The sequence below is a fragment of the Emiliania huxleyi genome (genome assembly GCF_000372725.1).
Source record: "Emiliania huxleyi CCMP1516 chromosome Unknown EMIHUscaffold_201, whole genome shotgun sequence".
Taxonomy (NCBI): Eukaryota; Haptophyta; order Isochrysidales; family Noelaerhabdaceae; genus Emiliania; species Emiliania huxleyi.
The window spans coordinates 135,714-153,950 of NW_005200589.1; the positions used below are offsets into that span (position 1 = coordinate 135,714).

An 18,237-nucleotide genomic window follows, 5' to 3' on the forward strand; every position below is an offset into this window, starting at 1 on the left:
ACCAAGAGGAGTGCAGAGATACAGACGAGGCGTTACGGCACTGACCCCGACCAGGCGAGGCGACTACACCGAGGCGAGTACTAATGAATAGATCATCATTAGTTATTAATAGGACAGGTACGACGACTACTCCGAGGCGGAGGCGAGGGAGGCGTTCAACCGCAGGGGGGGGGGGGAGTGCGTGGCGAGGCTGATACTGGCCGCGGGCGGGCGCAGCGAGGGTGGGGAGCCGTCTCGGAGGTGTCCAACGCGCCTTGGCCTCGCGTGCGGCCTGCTCCTTGCGCTCCTTGGCCTCGCGCGCCTTCTTCTCCGCCTGCATCTTCTTCATCCTAACGGAGGGGCGGGAGCGTGGGAGCGAGCGACCGCTGCGGCGGGCGCGGAGGTGGAGGCGCTCACTCTTGCGGGTCCGGCGTCACGAGTTTGACGTTGGCGTCGTCATAGGGCGTGCGACAGGCCGGGCAAAGGCCGTTCAGGTCCTCCTTGATGTGCCGGTAGCAAAACAGGCAGATCTGGTACCCACACTTGCAAGGCCAAAAGTTGCGCTCGGTGATGTCGAGGTCCTCCATGCAAAGCGGGCAACCTGCGCGCCGCGCGCGCTGGCCCTCAGAGCCGTGCCTTGGGAAGCGGAGCGCGTCGCTGGCGCGGCGCTGGCTGCGGGCCAGCGGCGAGCAGCGCAAGGCATTCCGAGCGGCGCTCTGGCGGCGCACAGGGGACAGTGCAGCGTCTCTCCCGGGCTGCGCAGAGGTGGGCGCTGCGCTCACAGTCTTCCGTCTCCATCAGGTCCGGTGCCATGCTGCTGCCCTGCGCGGCCGCCTCCCGCCCCCTCCGCAGCGAGAGAGCGCGCGCGGGTGTGACGGCCGGCGGTGGCGCGCGCTGCGCGCTGTCTCGAAGCCGCTGGCGGCCTTGTAGCGTGCAGACTTCGTCTCTTCACGGCAACTCTCCTCACGGGACACCTCCGGCGTACACCATTGCAACTGGCTCGCCCTCGCCGAAGCCTTCGTCAGCGAGGCATCCCGGCGGGGCGGCCGCTACAAGACGGGCAGGTGCAAGAACCACAAGTGCTGGCGCGAGGCGATTCGGTTCGTCGTAGTCTGGCGCCTTATTGAATGCGATCCCATGCATGCGGGATGATATGAAGATGGAGACGTGGGCGATGCGCATTACAGTTCAGCGCCGCCTCGGCCTCCCGCTCGATGTTGCCTGCCAGGCGGTGGAGGCGGGCAAGAAGGCGCCAAACGGCAAGCCGCACGAAGAACTCGGCGCGATGCCGCAATGGTCAACCCGCGTGCGAAGCACGCGACAAGACACAAATACCTGCTCAAACGACTCGTCAAGACCCTTCGCTCGGCGTGGGGCATGCTCATCGAGATGGAGCCGACTGCACACCTCAGTTACAGCAACCCAAAACAACCTGACGTGGCGGCGGCGAACATCGGCAAAGGGCATGAGCGCTCTGCCACTCTCAGCGCGCCTCCTGGACGAGCTGTGGCTGGGGATTTAAGTCACGTGCAGTGCAGCCCAGACGTCAACGCGCCGGGCCGCCCTCGAGCCGCACGCCGGGGTCTTTCCCTTCAGATTGATGGTCCCAGAGTGGGTGAGATATGTGCGTACCATGTCCGCCTCCGAGCTTGTAGAGGGCTGAGTTCCCCTTTGCTATAACCGTCTTTTTTGGCTTTGCGTGTTGTCGCGTGTTCGAGTCGCGTGAGTTTAAGTCACGTGCAGTGCAGTCCAGACGTCATTCGCCGGGCCAGCCACAGGGGGCGGTCTTTCTTTGTTCCCTTCTGGCTTCTCAGACTCAAGATTGATCGTGAAGCGACCACGCTACAAAACATACAACCCAAGGGAGGGATGGGAGGACGGCACGCCGCCACCACACAGGGATTTTAAGGAGAGGTGTGTGATGCGCTAGCCGTCCTTTGTACATTTCCTTGCGTCAATGCATCCTCGTTTCTTTTCCCAGCCTCTGACTCATCGTGGTGCCCGCATCAAGCGCTCTCCACCGCCGCCGCTCTCTGCCAGCAGAGCCCTGCCCGCACGCTCACCGCCGCCGCCCTCCCGCCTGCAGAGCGATGGCAAAGCCCAAAGGCGGCTCCGCCGCCGCGCCCACGCACGCCGCGCCGCCGCCGACGAAGCGGCTGCCGGCCGGCGCCAAGGCGACCGCTGGGCTGTGCGTCTTCATCGCCGCGATGGGCGTGGTGGCGCAGCAGGCCTACGACATCCGCATGTACGCCATCCGCGACTACGGCTATGTCATCCACGAGTTTGACCCGTGGTTCAACTATCGCGCGACCGAGTACCTCGCCGCCAACGGCTGGCACGCCTTCTTCCACTGGTTCGACTACATGTCGTGGTACCCCCTCGGGCGCCCCGTCGGCACGACGATCTACCCAGGCATGCAGATCACCGCCGTCGCCATCTGGCGCGCGCTCGGCAAGCTCGGCTCCGCCATCTCGCTGAACGACGTCTGCTGCCTCGTCTCTGCGTGGTTCGGCCCTAAAAAAGAAACTCACGGCGGAGCACCCCCGCGATTTCTTCTTCTAGGTCTGCTGCCTGGTGCCTGCGTGGTTCGGCGTCTCCGCCTCGATTCTGGTCGGGCTCTTCGCGGCGGAGTGCTCTGGCCGCAAGAGCGCCGGCGCTTTCGCCGCCCTCATCATGGCCATCGTGCCAGCGCACATCATGCGCTCCGTCGCGGGCGGGCTAGACCGTCGCGTCGCGACCCGACCAGCGCAAGCTGCTAAGGGGTTCGTTCCCTCAACGCCTCACAGGCGGACTAGACGACCGAGTCGCGACCACCGCAGCTGTCCGCTGTCAACGAGTCGTCACCAGTCCTCAGGTGGATTCGACAACGAGTCCGTCGCCACCACCGCCCTCGTCGCAACCTTCTACTGCTGGGTGCGCGCGCTGCGGGACCGGCCGACCGCACGCGACGGCGAGGCGACTGCGGACAGCTACGCGTTCGGCGTCGTGTGCGGCCTCGCCTACGTCTACATGGTGGCGGCGTGGGGAGGGAGGGTGCGCGTGCCTCTTGTGGCCGGCTGGCTAACAAGTCCGTCTCACGGCTGCGTAGGTTTCGGCGTGGCGCGGGTCCTAATCATAAATAGACTGTATGAGTATTTAGTACCTATTATTACTGCTAGGTTTCGGCGTGGGGCGGGTACGTGTTTGTGGTCAACATGATTGGGCCCTAGAAGCAGAAGACGTGTCCTTGTCTCCCAACCAGCGCCCGAGAGGACCACGTATTCCGCTGCACTCACCCGTATTCCGCCGTACTCACGCGGTGCTCTGAAGACGCTGCACAGCACCGTCCCCCCGCCCTGAGGTTGGCGTGTTCTGCTTCTAGGATTGGGGCGCACGCCGCCGCTCTCGCCGCTGGCGGGCCTCTGCTCCTCCCAAGCTACACGCGGCTGGTCATCGATTGAGTGAGGAGCTGCGAATCAACTAGGCGGCCGCTGCTGCTCCAAGCTGCTGACTAATGAACGAATGCGGGACTACGAATTCACCCACTCACTCACTAATCAGGCGGCCGCTACTCCTCCAAGCTCCACCGCGCCTACTCGCTTTTCTACGTCATCGGCACTGCGGGCGCCACTCGGGTGCCTCCGGTCGGGCACGCGCCGCTAGACGCGGAACATCTCCCCAGATCTCCCCAGATCTCCCCAGATCTCCCCGTATCTCCCCAGATCTCTCGCGCCGCTAGACGCGGACGCCGCATTTGCTGTCCTCCAAGCCGCGCTCGAGCGGAGTCGCCCCCGGCGGCATTCGGCCGCCTTCCGCTGCCCTCGGCTGTATTGACCCGTCCTCGTGCTCACAGCGTGTCCAAGTACACACATTGCACATCCCCGGACGGGCGCGTGTCCTCGCCACATACACACACAACCCCGGCCCAGCCCCGGGCTCCGACATCGCACGGTGGCAGTCTGGCACGCAACACGGGCATCCCCAGGCAAGGCGGGCCAAGACCGTCTCGCGCCAGTCGAGAACAGAGAGGCAGCCTGAGCCTCACACCCTAACCCGACCCTCACCCTCAAACAGAGGCGCAGCCCAAGACCACTGCACACAAGCCAGTCGAGAGCAGACAGGCAGCCGGGCCGCACCACCACCACCACAACCACCGCCGCCGTGTGACCACTCGCTGCACACACACTGCAGGCTCGCGCCGCTGCGGTCGCTCGAGCAGATGCTGCCGCTCCTCGTCTTCCTGGGCGAGATCACCCGAGATTGCCCGAGATTGCCCGAGATTGCCCGAGATTGCCCGAGATTACCCGAGATTGCCCGAGATTAGGCGTGCAGCTGCTCGAGGCCGTCGAGGTCGAGAGGCGCAAGAAGCGCCTCACCCCCGCCCAGGTGTGACCTCCCCATATCTCCCCACACCTCCCCAGACCTCCCCAGACCTCACGCCCGCCCAGGTGTGACCTCCCCATCTCTCCCCACACCTCCCCACACCTCCCCACACCTCACGCCCGCCCAGGTGTGACCTCCCCATCTCTCCCCACACCTCCCCACACCTCCCCAGACCTCACGCCCGCCCAGGTGTGACCTCCCCACACCTCCCCACACCTCCCCACACCTCCCCAGACCTCACGCCCGCCCAGGTGTGACCTCCCCATATCTCCCCACACCTCCCCACACCTCCCCAGACCTCACGCCCGCCCAGGTGTGACCTCCCCATATCTCCCCACACCTCCCCACACCTCCCCAGACCTCACGCCCGCCCAGGTGTGACCTCCCCACACCTCCCCACACCTCCCCACACCTCCCCAGACCTCACGCCCGCCCAGGTGTGACCTCCCCATATCTCCCCACACCTCCCCACACCTCCCCAGACCTCACGCCCGCCCAGGTGTGACCTCCCCATATCTCCCCACACCTCCCCACACCTCCCCAGACCTCACGCCCGCCCAGGTGTGACCTCCCCATATCTCCCCACACCTCCCCACACCTCCCCAGACCTCACGCCCGCCCAGGTGTGACCTCCCCATATCTCCCCACACCTCCCCACACCTCCCCAGACCTCACGCCCGCCCAGGTGTGACCTCCCCATATCTCCCCACACCTCCCCACACCTCCCCAGACCTCACGCCCGCCCAGGTGTGATCTCCCCATATCTCCCCACACCTCCCCAGACCTACCCCCCGCCCAGGTGTGACCTCCCCATATCTCCCCAGACCTCCCCAATCCTCCCCACACCTCACCCCCGCCCATGCGTGACCTCCCCATCTCTCCCCACACCTCCCCACACCTCCCCACACCTCCCCAGACCTCACGCCCGCCCAGGTGTGATGGTAGTCGTACTCGTTCCTCACAAATGCCACACCCTTGCCTCTCAGGTGTGGAAGCGGCGGGTGCAGCTGGCGATGCCCGCCGCTGCTCTGCTCGTTGTGGCCACCGCCGCCATCCTCCCGACCGGCTACTTCGGCCCGCTCTCGTCGCGTGTGCGCGGCCTCTTCCTCAAGCACACGCGCACGGGCAACCCGCTGGTACCCGCTCCGTGGCGGAGCAGCAGAGCCGTTCCTCGCCGGCACCTCACTCGTGTCTGACTGTTCACTCCCTAAGGTCGACTCGGTGGCGGAGCACCAGCCGGGCTCGACGATGATGTACCGGCAGTACCTGCAAAACGTCTACCCGCCCCTCCCCTCAAATCCGCTGGCGGTCCGCCCGTCGCTCAGTCGGCGGTGAGGCGGAGTCGTCTTGATCGTAGGTCTCCCCGCTCGTTCTTCTGCGGCGAATGAGTCAACGAATCACTAAGGCGGAACGACTTCCTGTCGCAGGTCTACCCGCTGGTCCCCTGCGGCTTCGCCCTCTCTCTCCTCCGACTCACCGACGCGAACACGTTCCTGCTCCTCTACGGCGCCATCGCCTACTTCTTCGCCTCGAAGATGGTGCCGCCTTCGTCCGCCCCCCTCCGCCCCTGCCCCCTCCCCCCCCCCCTTAACACCCCCCCCCCCCCCCTGAACGCTCCCCCCACCCACCCACCCACCCACCCTCCCCTTAACACTCCGCATTCACACGAAGATGCCACACTCCCACAGGCGCGCCTCGTCATCCTCCTCGGCCCGCCGGCCTCCGCCTTCGGCGGCGTCGCCCTCGGCTTCGGCTTTGACTTTCTGATTGTCGACGCGCTGCTGCGGCTGCTCGGCTACGCGGCGGAGGAGGAGGAGCCCGGCGGGAAGAAGAGCCCCGGCCCCGCCCTCGACGTGGCTGCAAGGGAAGAGCCAAAGGAGGCGCTTAAGGACGCGCCACAGGGAGGCAACGGCGGTGCAGGCCTGCTGAAGAGCAAGCCCAAGCCGTCGCAGCTTGCGGCGGCGGCAAAGGCGCACACCGCCATAGAGGCGGAGAGAGGGGAGAGATGGGGATATTGACAGAGGCGCACCGCCTTAGAGGCGGAGATATGGGGAGATACGGGGAGATATGGGGAGATATGGGCAGGGGCGCACCGCCATAGAGGACCGACTTAGAGGCGGAACGTCTCCCCGTATCTCCCCATATCTCCCCATATCTCCCCATATCTCCCCATATCTCCCCATACCTCCCCAAGGGCGCACCGCCTTAGAGGCGGAAGAGCGCTCTCTCCTACCCACCACCCAAGGCTCGAGCGGACACGTGCTACGCCGTATTCAGACGCACACACACGCCCGCCGCAGCCCAGAGCGACGGCAGTCCTCAGGAAAGCAGCACTGGGGGTGCAAGGGAGGCGAATGGCGTGGGCGCGCTGTCGGCGCAGCGCGCGGAGAACCAGTCATTAGTCCATAATGATTAGTTAATTGATGGATGGTCGCACGTAAGGCGCGGCAGTACCGCACCACTCACGGGACTAAACCCACACTGGATTCGATACTCTGGAGGCATGGGACTCGGCAGCTCGCGCTGTAGGCGCGGCGCGCGGAGAGCCGCCGCGCAGAGACCAACCCGTTCGGCGGGGTCGCCGCGGCGAGGGAGGAGGCGGCGGCGGCGGTGATGGCGGTGGCGGACGTTCCCGGCGCGGAGGAGGATGGAGAGTACCCTCTTGCGCAACGGTGCACGCACGGGCTGGTGTAGGTGGCCGATTCTCCGGGCGGCGTCAAGACGCGGCTGTGTATGGGGCTCGCTCTGGCCCTCGCGACAATCTACGCATACTACGACTTCCACGTTTGCTGCCCTAGAAGCGGAAACATCTCCACGTACCTCCCCCCGTATCTCCCGATACTCCCCCCCCCCCCCCCCCCGCAACTACGACTTCCACGCCGGCGGTAGAAGAGCGGGGCACGTGCTCTTTGTCTCTCAACCAGCGCTCGAGAGGACACAGACTCAGCTGTACTCCGCCGTGATCACGCCCTCATGCTGGCTGTCTCGCAACGCAGGCCTACTGCCACCGTATGGCGGAGGGGTCGTCGCGGCCGCAGATCATGTTCAAAGCGACGTACTCGAACGGGCAGACGGTGATGGTGGACGACTACCGCGAGGCCTGGCTGGTAGTAGTAGTAGCAGCAGCGCACTACCTATCGTCGTTTGCATGTCGCATCTTAGACGAGGTCTGTGCTGCACACTGTTGTCGGCACTCCGGTGGTGACTCCTCGTCACTGATGCGCTCCTCGCTAATCATGAGTGGACTACTGCCGCAGGCGTACTGGTGGCTGCGCGACAAGACGCCGGAGGACGCGCGCGTGATGGCCTGGTGGGACTACGGCTACCAGATCACCGGCATCGCCAATCGCACCTCGGTCGCCGACGGGAACACGTGGAACCACGAGCACATCGCGACGCTCGGACGGATCCTCACGGCGCCGCAAGAGGAGGCGCACTCGTACGCGCGCCACCTCGCCGACTACGTGCTCGTCTGGGCGGGCGGCGGAGGCGACGACCTAGCAAAGTCGCCGCACCTGGCGCGGATCGGCACCGCGGCCTTCCACGGCCGGTCGGAGTCTGTTTCTTTTGCGCCACGCAGTTCTTCTTTCTCTAGGCAACTCGGTCTTCCACGGCCGCCGCCAGGCGTTTCTTTTTCGTCACGCACTCCTTTTTCTCTAGGCAATTCGGTCTTCCACGGCCACTGCGGCAACGACCCCACCTGCAGCAACTTTGGTTTCTGCCCCAAGAAGCGGAATGCGCACTCTTGCCCTCCGGCCGGCACTGGAGAGGACACGGACTCCGCCGTATTCAGATGACACGCAGCGCTCTGAGTACACTGCACAACGCCGCATTCCCGCCCCGAGGGTGGTGTCTTCTCTCACGGCAGGTTTCTACCGCGACCGCTCGCCGACACCGATGATGGAGAAGTCGCTGCTGTACAAGCTCGTGCTCAACGGGCAGCGAGGCGTCGCCGTCAACTCGTCGTACTTTGAGCACGCCTACTCCTCCAAGCACGGCAAGGCGAGGAATTCATTAGTCTTGGAGTCAGAACCAATTAGCTCATAACGCCTGCTCCTCCAAGCACGGCACGGTGATGAATTCATTAGTACCCACTGATGAACTGATTAATTAGCACGCCTACTCCAAGCACGGCGAGGCCGCATATCTCCCCGTATCTCCCCGTATCTCCTCCAAGCATGGCAAGGTCGCATCCACACAGTGATGAGGGTCGCGTCTACAGTCGCTGTCGAGGAGGAGAACATAGCATGACATGTCCGCATCTACACAGTGCAGCCTCAACACCAGGTAAAGGTACTGTTGACACTCATGGAGTGACCTGATGGCAGGTCCGCATCTACAAAGTGAAGCGCGTCTCGCTCAAGTCGAAGCTGTGGGCGGCCGACCCGGCGAACCGCGTGTGCGATGCGCCCGGCTCGTGGTACTGCGTCGGCCAGTACCCGCCCGCGCTGCAGGCCTTCGACACCTCAACCATTCATGAACTAATTAATTCTTGTTCACTAATCACATTCATTCTTCTTCACTACTCAAGTACCCGCCCGCGCTGCAGGAGTTCATCAACTCGCGCCGCAACTTCAAGCAGCTCTCGTCGCCGTCGACGCGCTAATTGAGCAGTTCCTAATTACTTAATCACTATTTAATAGGCAGCTCTCGTCGGCGTCAACGTCCCGTCATGAAGAGCTCCTCGCCCCTTTGAACCGACGGCCCACATTGCGTAGGCAGCTCGAGGACTTCAACGTCAAGCGCGACGCCGCCAGCCAAAAGTACCACGAAGAATACATGCGCCGCATGGGCGGCGGCGCAGGGGGGAGGCCTGCCGAGAGCGCGGCCGCCGCCGCCGCCGCCGCCGAGTGAGCGCCGCGGCGCCTCTCACCCCTCTGAGGCTATATCCCCCTCACCTTTCTCCCCCTTTGCTTCCTCGCTGCTTGGCCGCTCTCCGCCGGGTCCTCGGAGGCTGCTCCCGCGGCGTTTTGGCTCTTCCGGCCGTTTTGGCTCGACGAGTCATGGTACTTTGGGGGTAGGAAAGGGGGGGGGGGGGGGGCACCCGATCCCCGACGGCACCTGCGAGCTTGACACCTGCGAGCTTGGGGAGGTTGCAGCCCCCCCCCCCCCCCAGCTTAAAAGGCCCGGTCTGTCTACGAGTTGCATTTCCCCTCTCACGCTGTGACACTCCGACCGTCGATTGAGGGCCGGGGTGAGGTGAAAAATTATCTCCAGGACCCCCCCGGACGTGCAAGGTGCATCCACCGGCACGCCCCTCTTCCGACAGGGTGATGGAAGGGTCGACGCAACCGCCGGACTGGGAAGTTAGACGAGAGGTCCCAGGAGCACGCTCCTGGGCCCACTCTCCGCCCCGGCCGCCCCCACTTGTCCTGACTCACGGCCTGGGACTGCACAGGATAGCGTGCCCCGGCACCCGGCCGACGAACGGCGACACATAGCGGGAGACACTGCGCCGGGGGGTATGCCTACTTTGGGGCTTTGTGTGGATCACGTGTTCCCATGTGGTACACTGGGGTGCGAGTTAATGCGCCGGTTGGGGGGAGCCTGAAAAGGGGAGCTCCCTCTCTCCCCACCCCGAGGACCTCTGCCCAAGCTGATGGTGCCCAGCCCAGAGGGCCTCAGGGGCTGTAGAGTCACACCTAGGAGAGGGGGTAGCTCACACCTTGTGGGCCGCACTGACCCTTCTCCCACGTGCCCTTGCCCGCCCCTCTGACCGCCGCCCGAGAGGCCCGACTTTGAGGGGCTGGTGAGAGCCCCCACCGTTGCGCCCTCACCTCACGCTGACATATCCTTTGGGAATGCCCATGGGCTCTAGGAACCTGGGGGCAGCTTTGCCCGCGGGTGCCATGCTAGGCTATGGTAGCCATTCTCCCAGATTCTCCGGAGAGGCCGGAAAAGTGGCCAAGGCGGCCTCCGCTCAAGGATCGTTGGGATTTTCTGGTGACTCAGGAAGGAGGGGTCTGCGCCAAATAAAAATCGGTTCCGTGCTGTCCGCCCCCGGATACGCCTAAGCGAGAGCAACCGGCTACGCGCCTTTTGCGTCTGAGAGCACGATAAGAGCAACTGGCGGCTACGCGCCGTTTGAGCCATAGAGCGCGATTATGCTTAGGGCTCGTCTACACTCACCGAGACCCGCCAGGCCGCACCTCAGACACAGCCTGAGTTGAGTCTCCTCAATCGCCATAATTTTGCGTCTCTAGCATGGTCTCAACGGACCTGAGTCAGACGACTCAATCAAGCAGCGGCTTGTGGCGTCTCAAACCCCCCGCCCTGCGCCGCGTCTCATTATGGCTCAGCACTGGCTCAGAGGGAAGTGAGACGACTCACTTCGCTCAGCAGGACTATGACGTCTCAGCCCAGCCGTGAGACTGAGTGATACGCAGCCGAAAGAGACAGACACGAATGTGAGACGCATCTGAGAGTGAGACGCACCTGCGACACTGACACGCTCAGCACTTGACAGCAGATAGACGCTAGAGAACTGTGACAGCAGAGAGACGCTTGGAGAGACGCAGAGAGACGGACAAAATCAAGCAAGTGAGACCGGGGGGACGAAACAGTCACCCGTGAGGACGCGAGAGATACGCCGTCACCAAAATTTCCCCCCAAAACAGTCACGCCCGCGACCGGAGAGTTCGCAGATCGCGCCGCGTGGAGCACTCCAGAAGTGACAAGTGAGCTTTCGTTTTGTGTGCTGTAGACCGTACCGTCATCGTACATTATATGAAGACTGCCACCGTCTCGGCTGGCATGTGGCAAGCCCCACCGGGCGGCATGCAAGGCAGCTCTGCGACAGTGTGCGTCCATGGCACTAGCTAGAAGAAGGGGGGGGGGGGGGGGTGCAAGACGGCTAGGGTGAGGTCGCAGAGCACGGTGGTTCCGTCGTCGTGGCGCAGGGAGGCAGGAAGCAGCGTCGAAGGCACCTCAAGGCGGAGGAGAAGAAGAAGCAACCCGGCGTGCCGGCGTGCTGGCGGCGCCGCGGGTCCGCCATCAAGGCACGGCCAGTCGTCAGCGAGGCACCGCCTGCGCAGCCGCCCGCTGCACCTGTTCACAGCCGGTTGGTGTGAAGAGGTTGTCCGCCCAGCAAGGCCCGCAGCCCGCTGCACCTCCTCTGCGCCCTGCTTGAGCGCAGCCTCTATCGCGGGCGCAACGTGTGTGTCCACCTCGGCCGCCGCCGCCGCCGCCAGCTCCCGCGCGGCCGCCGCCAGCTGGCCGCCCGCAGCCTCGAGCCGAGGGGCGGCGGCGGCGGCGGCGCGGGCTGCAGCGGTCCTCGCAGACTCTCCGACACGCGCGCCGACCTGCTGACGGCGCACGCTGTGTGAACAGACGCCCCTCACAGCTCGCAGACCCTCCCACCCGCCCGCCCACCTCTGCCGAGAGCGGGAGCGCGGCGGCAGTGTACTCCTCGACCGCTGCGCCGGCACTCTCCGCCGCCGCCGCCGCGCGCTTCAGCAGGACCAACGTCTTGGCAGCCACGGGGGCAGCGTCCGCCACCGCAGTCTGCGCCGCCTGCTGCGCCGTCGCCGCCGCCGCCGCCGCCGCCTCAACCTCCTCGGCGCTCAGCGCTGACGAAGCCACAGCCTAGCAGCAGTCATCCCGCATCCGTCCGAGTCCAGACCTCCGCGCTGCGCGGCCAGCCACACAAGCCGTGTCCACGAAGGCAGCGACGGCAGCGCGCGCGGCGTCCGAGGCGGCCGAGGCGGCGGCCGACGCGCTCTCCGCCGCCGCCAGCTCCGCCGCCGCCGCCGCCTCCGCCGCCGCCCGCTGAACGACAGGAGCCGACTCGGAGACCGCCGCAGCCGCCGCCGTGACCGCCTCGGCCGCCGCCGCCTCGGCCGCCGCCTTGGCGTCGGCGGCGGCCTTGTTGAGCACGGGGGTCGACGTGGTGACGGTGCGCTCCGCCCACGCCGCCGTCGCGCTCACCGCCGCCCCCGCCGCCGCTTGCCCCTCGGCCGCCGCCTTTTGCAGCACCGGCGCCGCCTCGGCCGCTGCCCGCTGCAGCGCCGGGCCGGCGGCGGCGGAGGCCTGCTCCGCCGCGGACTGCGACGCGGCGCGTGCGCGCCCCAGCGCCGCCTGCAGCGCCCTGGCCGGAACCGCCTCGGCCGGAACCGCCTCGGCCGGCGCCGCTGCGGCGTCGGCGGCAACGAGAAGAGAGGCCGCCGCCACCGCTGGCCGCGGCGCAGCGCGCGAGAGAGGAGCCGAGGCGAGGAGAGGAGGCTGTGCGAGGTCTGGCGGAGGCGTCGCCGGCGCGGACAGGAGGGCGAGGGAGAGGACCAGCGAGGGAGCGGCGCTCTGCGGTAAGAGCATGGATGGGGACCTCTGGCACCTCTGCTTGTACCAAAAAAGAATTTAAACAACAACTCTCTCTCACAGCAGACAGGCTCGAAAAAGAAATAATGCGAGGCGGAGGGCATGGCCGCGGAGGAGGCGAGTACGCGCTTGCCAGGCCTTCCTCAGACAGCCTCTCGGGCAGACTGAGGGTCGGCTTTGCGTGGCGTGGCCCGTGCGCTGCGCTGCGCAAAGCTGCGTGTGCTGAGGGAGCATCCTGTGCTTCCTTTGGGAAGTGCGCACCTCCTGCAGCTGGTGGAAGGCCGTGCCGCCGCTCGCCTGCTCCGTGGACAGGGCGGGGAGGCGGCGCCGCAGCGCCGCAGCGTCCGCTGCACGCCGGTGCAGCACTCTGCTGCCTGGTGAGCAGCCTGCTGGTGGTGTGCGCGGTGTTGGCGAGGCGGCTTTGGCGCTGTACTGCCAGCCGAGGCGAGTGGCGCGCGGCACGCGCGGCGCCGCGCGTGGCCCGGACGGCGCCAGAGAGCGCGCTCGATGAGCCAGCCGGCGCGGCGCGAGCGCCGTGCAGACTGGCACATCGTTTGCATGCTGCCGTCAATTCTCTGGTCGACGGCGGTCAATCTCACGAGTGTCGATCAAAACCGGCGGGCTTTGTGACGCCGTTTACGCAATCGTTTTTTGGCTTCGCTTTCTCTTTTTTGAGAGCGCCTTCGTTGTTAAGAGTACAAACCCAATGGTCCCTTGCGAGCGGTCCTTCGTTGCAGCCGCGCACACGCACACGCCATGCCGCACCGCGCGCCCGCCCACCGCCCCGCCCAGGCGGGAAAGAGATGAGGAGATGGGACAGCAAAGGAGGAGCACAAGCACGTATGGGAGGGTTCAGTTGTGCGCCACGCTGCCCGGCGTCTCTCACTTTCCGGGACAGCCCCGCCCTTTTGAGGCAGGAGAGTGACGGCTAGCCTACCCCGTACGCACCTGCCGCTCTACCCCGACGCCGACCGCCCATTCCCCCCTCCTCGTTCCCGCCTCGAATTCTCCGGACCCCGACAGGCCGCCCGACGTTGGGCCTCCGCCCCGCACGCCCCCGCCCCTTCTGCCCCTCGCTCACACCCCGGCCCGACACGCACATACAAGACAAACCCGGCGTGCTGCTCTCAAAAAAAAAGAAAAATGGGAAGGAGGAGACCAGCGGGGGAGACTCCCCGCCTATGCAACACCCCAGAGAGGGGCTGCCATCGCCGAAGCTGTGCCTAAGCATAACTCCCCAACCCGCAGCGGCCCGGGGGGCCTTGGGGGCAGCCTGCCGGACCGCTGTTGCACGGGGCTAAGCACCAGAAGATGAGTGTAGTCGATGGATCGGGCCGTCGACCGTGCCTCCCCTCTTTTCGTCAGAGTGGGACCTACGCCGCGCCGGGTAGGGGGCGCGCCCGGTCCTCGACGGAGCCGCGCGCCCCAAACGACCCAGGCGACGAGTAGTCGTCGTCGAACCTCCGACACGTAGTCGCCCGTGGTCAGCGCCCCTCCTCCCCCGCCCGTCCCTATTCGAGGAGCCGCCACCACCCCCTCTGACGGGCTGGGGGTGGACGGTGCTGGCGGTGCCGCTGCTAGCCTAGTTGGTTCACGGTTCACGGTTCACGATTCCGGCGTTGGCCTGTATCCCAGCACTTTGCGTTTCCGGAAATTTCCAGGGAAACTAGAGGGTGTTTGGTGCTCCATTCTGGCAACTCTCGAGTTTCCCTGAGTCTGAGAGCTGGTCTGGGGCAAAATCTGAGGCGAAACCGAGGAACTCGGTCGGCAAACTACTACACCTTGCTGCCTTTCGACGGCGAGCCGCTTCCCGACCCGCACAACGGCATGGACATCATCGTGACGGACGCTGCGACTGGCTTTGTCGACCCTCTCATGATGAACTGGGACACTCACACGCCGACCGGCCGCTCGTACACCATCTCGTACCCGCTACGCGAGTCGGTCTACTATAACTGCAGCCGATGGTTCTGGGACGTCGCCGGTGTCTGGGCACTGCGCGAGGAGGAGCAGTGCACACCCGACACAAGGCGCATGGTCCGTGCTTACATACCAGCATCGTACGAGAATGGCGCAGCAGCGGCGGTGCTATTCGCGGGTGATGACGACGTCGGAAGCGGCTGCGTCGGGTGCACCCCCGCAGACGATCGGCCAAGCATGGGCCGTCCCGCTGCCGGACAGCCGGGGTTCTGGCTGAACTCGGTGATGCTCGACCGGCTGATTGCAGCGGGCCGTATGCCACCCAACACAGTTCACATCACCACCAATAATGCAAACGGCCGCGATATCGAGATGAACACCGTGAGCGGCCTCTACTCTGAATTCTTGCAGCACGAGGTGCTCAAGCGAGTGCGGTCGCACCCCGAGGTCATCGCCGACTACCCTCTCCTCCGCTTCACCAGCGACCCTAAGGGGAGGGTTCTGATGGGCTGCAGCGCGGGCGGCGACCAGGCGATCATCCAGGCGCTGATGAGGCCGGATGTTGTCGGCGTGGGCGTCGCCTTCTCGGCCACGGTAACCTGGACCAGCACCGCCCTCGCCAGCAATGGAAGCTTTCCCCTCGGCGCGGCCGACCTCTGGGCCGGGGAGGGACTGATCGCGACCGGCCCCAAGAGGGACGTCCGCCTGTTTCACTCCTGTGCCCAGCATGACCTCGGCACCTGGACCGCTCCCTATGATGCCCCAGGAACGGGGATGCCCTCGCCCGGCTTCGGTTGCGTGTCGGGCTACCCGACCAACCTGTGCGACAGAGAGGGCGAGAACGGGGCGATCAAGGACGGCAACCGCCCGGGCCGCAACTTTGGATACGTCGGGGTGGGCGACACTTGCAACCCCTACGCGGACTGGGCAGACGCAAACAACCAAACGGCGTCGGCCCTTCACAGCAGAGGATATGATCACCGCTACTTGTGGGTGAGGAATGCGTGCCACTGCGACCCTCGCCAGTACGACCAGAGCCTCCCCACCGTGCTTACGTGGGCGTTCGAGGAGGCTTGGTAAGGGTAGACATGCGGGGTGTGGGGGGAGGTACGCCTCCGCCACGACGAATAACAGGATATGCAACGGTGGCATAAGGCGACTGATACACCGTCGCAAACCGCCGCGAATAAAAGAATTCACACCGCCACATCTGCTCTATACCGCTATTTTAATCCTGCATTTGGGGCGAGGTCCGAGGGCGAATGTGGGAGGGCTAAGCACTTTAGCAACAGCACACATACGCTCACTTTCCTCGCTACCGTACGCTCATGCCTCCGGAGCAAACGACAAGCACCCCGATCCGGTGCCGTCCCCTCTCGCGTCAAAGAGGCCGCTCGTGTCGCCGCACAAGCTCGAGGGCACCATGGTCCGCAGCCGCGTCTCGCAGTGCCGCTGCAGGCTCGCGATCAATCGCTCCCTTCCCGCGGCCCTCTGCGCCTCACCCCGGTGCCACGCCCGCCTCTCCCTCTTGGTGGCATTTAACCACGCGCACCGAATTCGCGGCCCGCTGTCTGACCAGAGCGTCGCCGACGTCGGCGGTGGCGGCAGCTTCGAGGCGTCCGCGTAGACCCGCCTCGCCTTCCACGCGCGCACATACGGCCCGCCGGTCGGTGGCATGGAAGTGTTGCGAGCCGAGAAGACCTACGCACGGGGGGAGCCGAGGGGTGAGGGGCGTTACGCGCGAGAGGAGGAACAGAAGGACGGGACCTTGCTCAGGATAGCGAGACCGGCGTCGGCGTCGCAATCGCCCATCGCCTCGATGTTGAAAGGCTTGAAGGGACTCCGGAGCGGCAAGTGCTGCCTGTTCACAGCTCCCGCGGCGTGAAGAGTAGCGGTGCACACCGGAACCCTTGGCACGCACGTGCGTGCTGCATGTAGTGCACTCCGCTCGCAGCCTCTATCCTCGACGCGTTCGCCGGGTTTCCCCCGCTGGTGGCCCCCGCGCCGCACCCCGAGAAGCGCATCATCGCGTTGCCGACCGCCGCGGGCCTATGGCGGCAACGCGCACGCCCCGTCGCAATCGTGTGACGCCGCACAATGCGGGTGCGCCGGCTCGCCCGCTGATGGAGAGCGAGTCGGGTCCGTATTCACGGCTGCTGATGGTGGAGAGGACGTCCTCGAGGAGGAACTCGATCGCCTACGGATGAGCGTGGCTCTGGTGGTCGACGGCGAATCGTTCCTCCTCGCGCGGAGAAACGAACGGCCGCCGGATGGTGCGGCGTCGCCGCCATGAAGGCGTTGTACACCATTCGCCCGCCCAGATCCTTGATCAGCACGAGCGACGCGTCGGCGGGAAGCAGCCGCTCCAGCGGTAGCAGCGGCAGCATGTCGCCTGAAGGCGCGAAGGTGCCGCCTCACGGCACACCACCAGGCTCGATTGGCTGCGTGGGGAAGGCGGGCCGCCGTCGGCGTAGACGCCTCCGAACTCGGCGAGCCACGCGAGGCGGAGCACGTCCGCCTTGAAGGCGCCTAGTCACGGTCGGTCTTCTGCAGGGGTGGAGCCGGGCGGCGGGCGGGGACCGCCGCGGAGGCGCCCGGCAGCAGCGCGTTGAACGCTTCCAGCGCGGACGGCCGCCGCGCCCCGAGGAAACGCCGCGCCGCAGCATCGTCGATGAAGTCGTACCTGCGATGCGGGCCGTCCGCGTGTGTGCGTGCCTGCCAGTTCCGTCTCTGATGAGGCCGCGCCTCCATCCCGGGTTGAGCAGCTGCCAGCCGGCGACGGGCCGGTCCGCACAGTTGCGCCCCGTCTGCATGATGCGCCGCGGGATGGGCGGCCGCGCTGCCGCTGCGCTGGCGCGCCGAGCGACAATCTGTTCGCTTGGAGGGGCGGGGCACTGGCCATGTGTGAGATAATCGAGTGCGCGCTGCACATCGCCTCGCGAGTGAACCTCGCAAGCGTGCGTGCGATATTCTCCCGGCGTGCCCATCCGTTGAAGGTAGTCGCCCGCCGCAAGGGTGGAGGCCCAGTGCTTCTGCACCAGGTCGAACCGCTCGTTGAGACTGTCGTTGTACATGAAGGAGGCCCTCGAAGCGTTGTCGACACCAACCTTTGCCACCAACGCCAACAGGTCGGGGTAGCGCATGAGGTAGCACGCGGCCTGCTCGGGCGTCAGCGGGCCGGGCCCTGGCTCGCAGCCCATGATGCGCCCCTCCTTCTTCCCGTGAATGAGCCAGTGGCGGCGAAGGCGTCCGACCGCGCTGCCATTGTGGTATTGCGGTGCAGCCGCGAGATCGGGATAGCGAGCTGCGTAGCATCGCAGGTTGCGCGCGTCGAGACTGGGCGGCAGGGCCCTCGCCCTGGTGCCCTGCTTCTGCGGCCTCGCCCCAGCCGCCGCCGGCTCCGGATACAGAGCTGAAGCCGGATCGGCAAATTTGAGCGTGCGGCGCGACATCGCGAGTGGACAGCCGGAGGACGGACGACTCCTGCGTCTGTACGGGTACATGACACATTGCGGTCGGCGCCACCACCTCCTCCCGCCCCCCCCGCAGCCACCGCCGCGCGGCCGCCAATGCGACCGACCCCACCCTCCTTCCCCGACCCCGCCCTAGACGCCCCCGACAGCGAAGCCCGCGCCGCGCGCGGCACCACCACCGACTCTACCT

At 65.8% G+C, this 18,237-nt stretch overlaps 4 protein-coding genes across 4 annotated transcripts; 2 read left to right on the forward strand and 2 right to left on the reverse strand.

The window, feature by feature from the left end:
- Window positions 1-392: 392 nt before the first annotated feature.
- On the reverse strand, window positions 393-792 carry EMIHUDRAFT_234154 (hypothetical protein; the record flags this gene model as incomplete). The annotated part of the gene is made up of 2 exons (XM_005781451.1): window positions 393-580; window positions 762-792. The coding sequence occupies 2 exons, from the start codon at window positions 790-792 to the stop codon at window positions 393-395; spliced, it is 219 nt and encodes a 72-aa protein (XP_005781508.1).
- Window positions 793-2,065: 1,273 nt separating this feature from the next.
- Window positions 2,066-9,195, forward strand: EMIHUDRAFT_521952 (oligosaccharyl transferase; the record flags this gene model as incomplete). Its single annotated transcript, XM_005781473.1, has 21 exons — window positions 2,066-2,462; window positions 2,542-2,692; window positions 2,834-2,991; window positions 3,138-3,175; window positions 3,341-3,372; window positions 3,520-3,607; window positions 4,150-4,202; window positions 4,283-4,344; window positions 5,328-5,477; window positions 5,554-5,616; window positions 5,769-5,879; window positions 6,030-6,311; window positions 6,871-6,960; window positions 7,036-7,125; window positions 7,338-7,448; window positions 7,599-7,920; window positions 8,002-8,055; window positions 8,210-8,358; window positions 8,670-8,776; window positions 8,872-8,919; window positions 9,060-9,195. Exons 1-21 carry the CDS (start codon window positions 2,070-2,072, stop codon window positions 9,193-9,195), a joined length of 2,688 nt encoding a protein of 895 aa, XP_005781530.1. The 5' UTR covers window positions 2,066-2,069.
- A 1,868-nt stretch (window positions 9,196-11,063) lies between these two features.
- On the reverse strand, window positions 11,064-12,651 carry EMIHUDRAFT_113868 (hypothetical protein; the record flags this gene model as incomplete). Its single annotated transcript, XM_005781452.1, has 5 exons — window positions 11,064-11,159; window positions 11,365-11,388; window positions 11,451-11,642; window positions 11,713-11,925; window positions 11,986-12,651. The coding sequence occupies 5 exons, from the start codon at window positions 12,649-12,651 to the stop codon at window positions 11,064-11,066; spliced, it is 1,191 nt and encodes a 396-aa protein (XP_005781509.1).
- A 1,830-nt stretch (window positions 12,652-14,481) lies between these two features.
- EMIHUDRAFT_113869 (hypothetical protein) lies at window positions 14,482-15,654 on the forward strand (the record flags this gene model as incomplete). The annotated part of the gene is made up of 1 exon (XM_005781453.1): window positions 14,482-15,654. One exon carries the CDS (start codon window positions 14,482-14,484, stop codon window positions 15,652-15,654), a length of 1,173 nt encoding a protein of 390 aa, XP_005781510.1.
- Window positions 15,655-18,237: the final 2,583 nt, after the last annotated feature.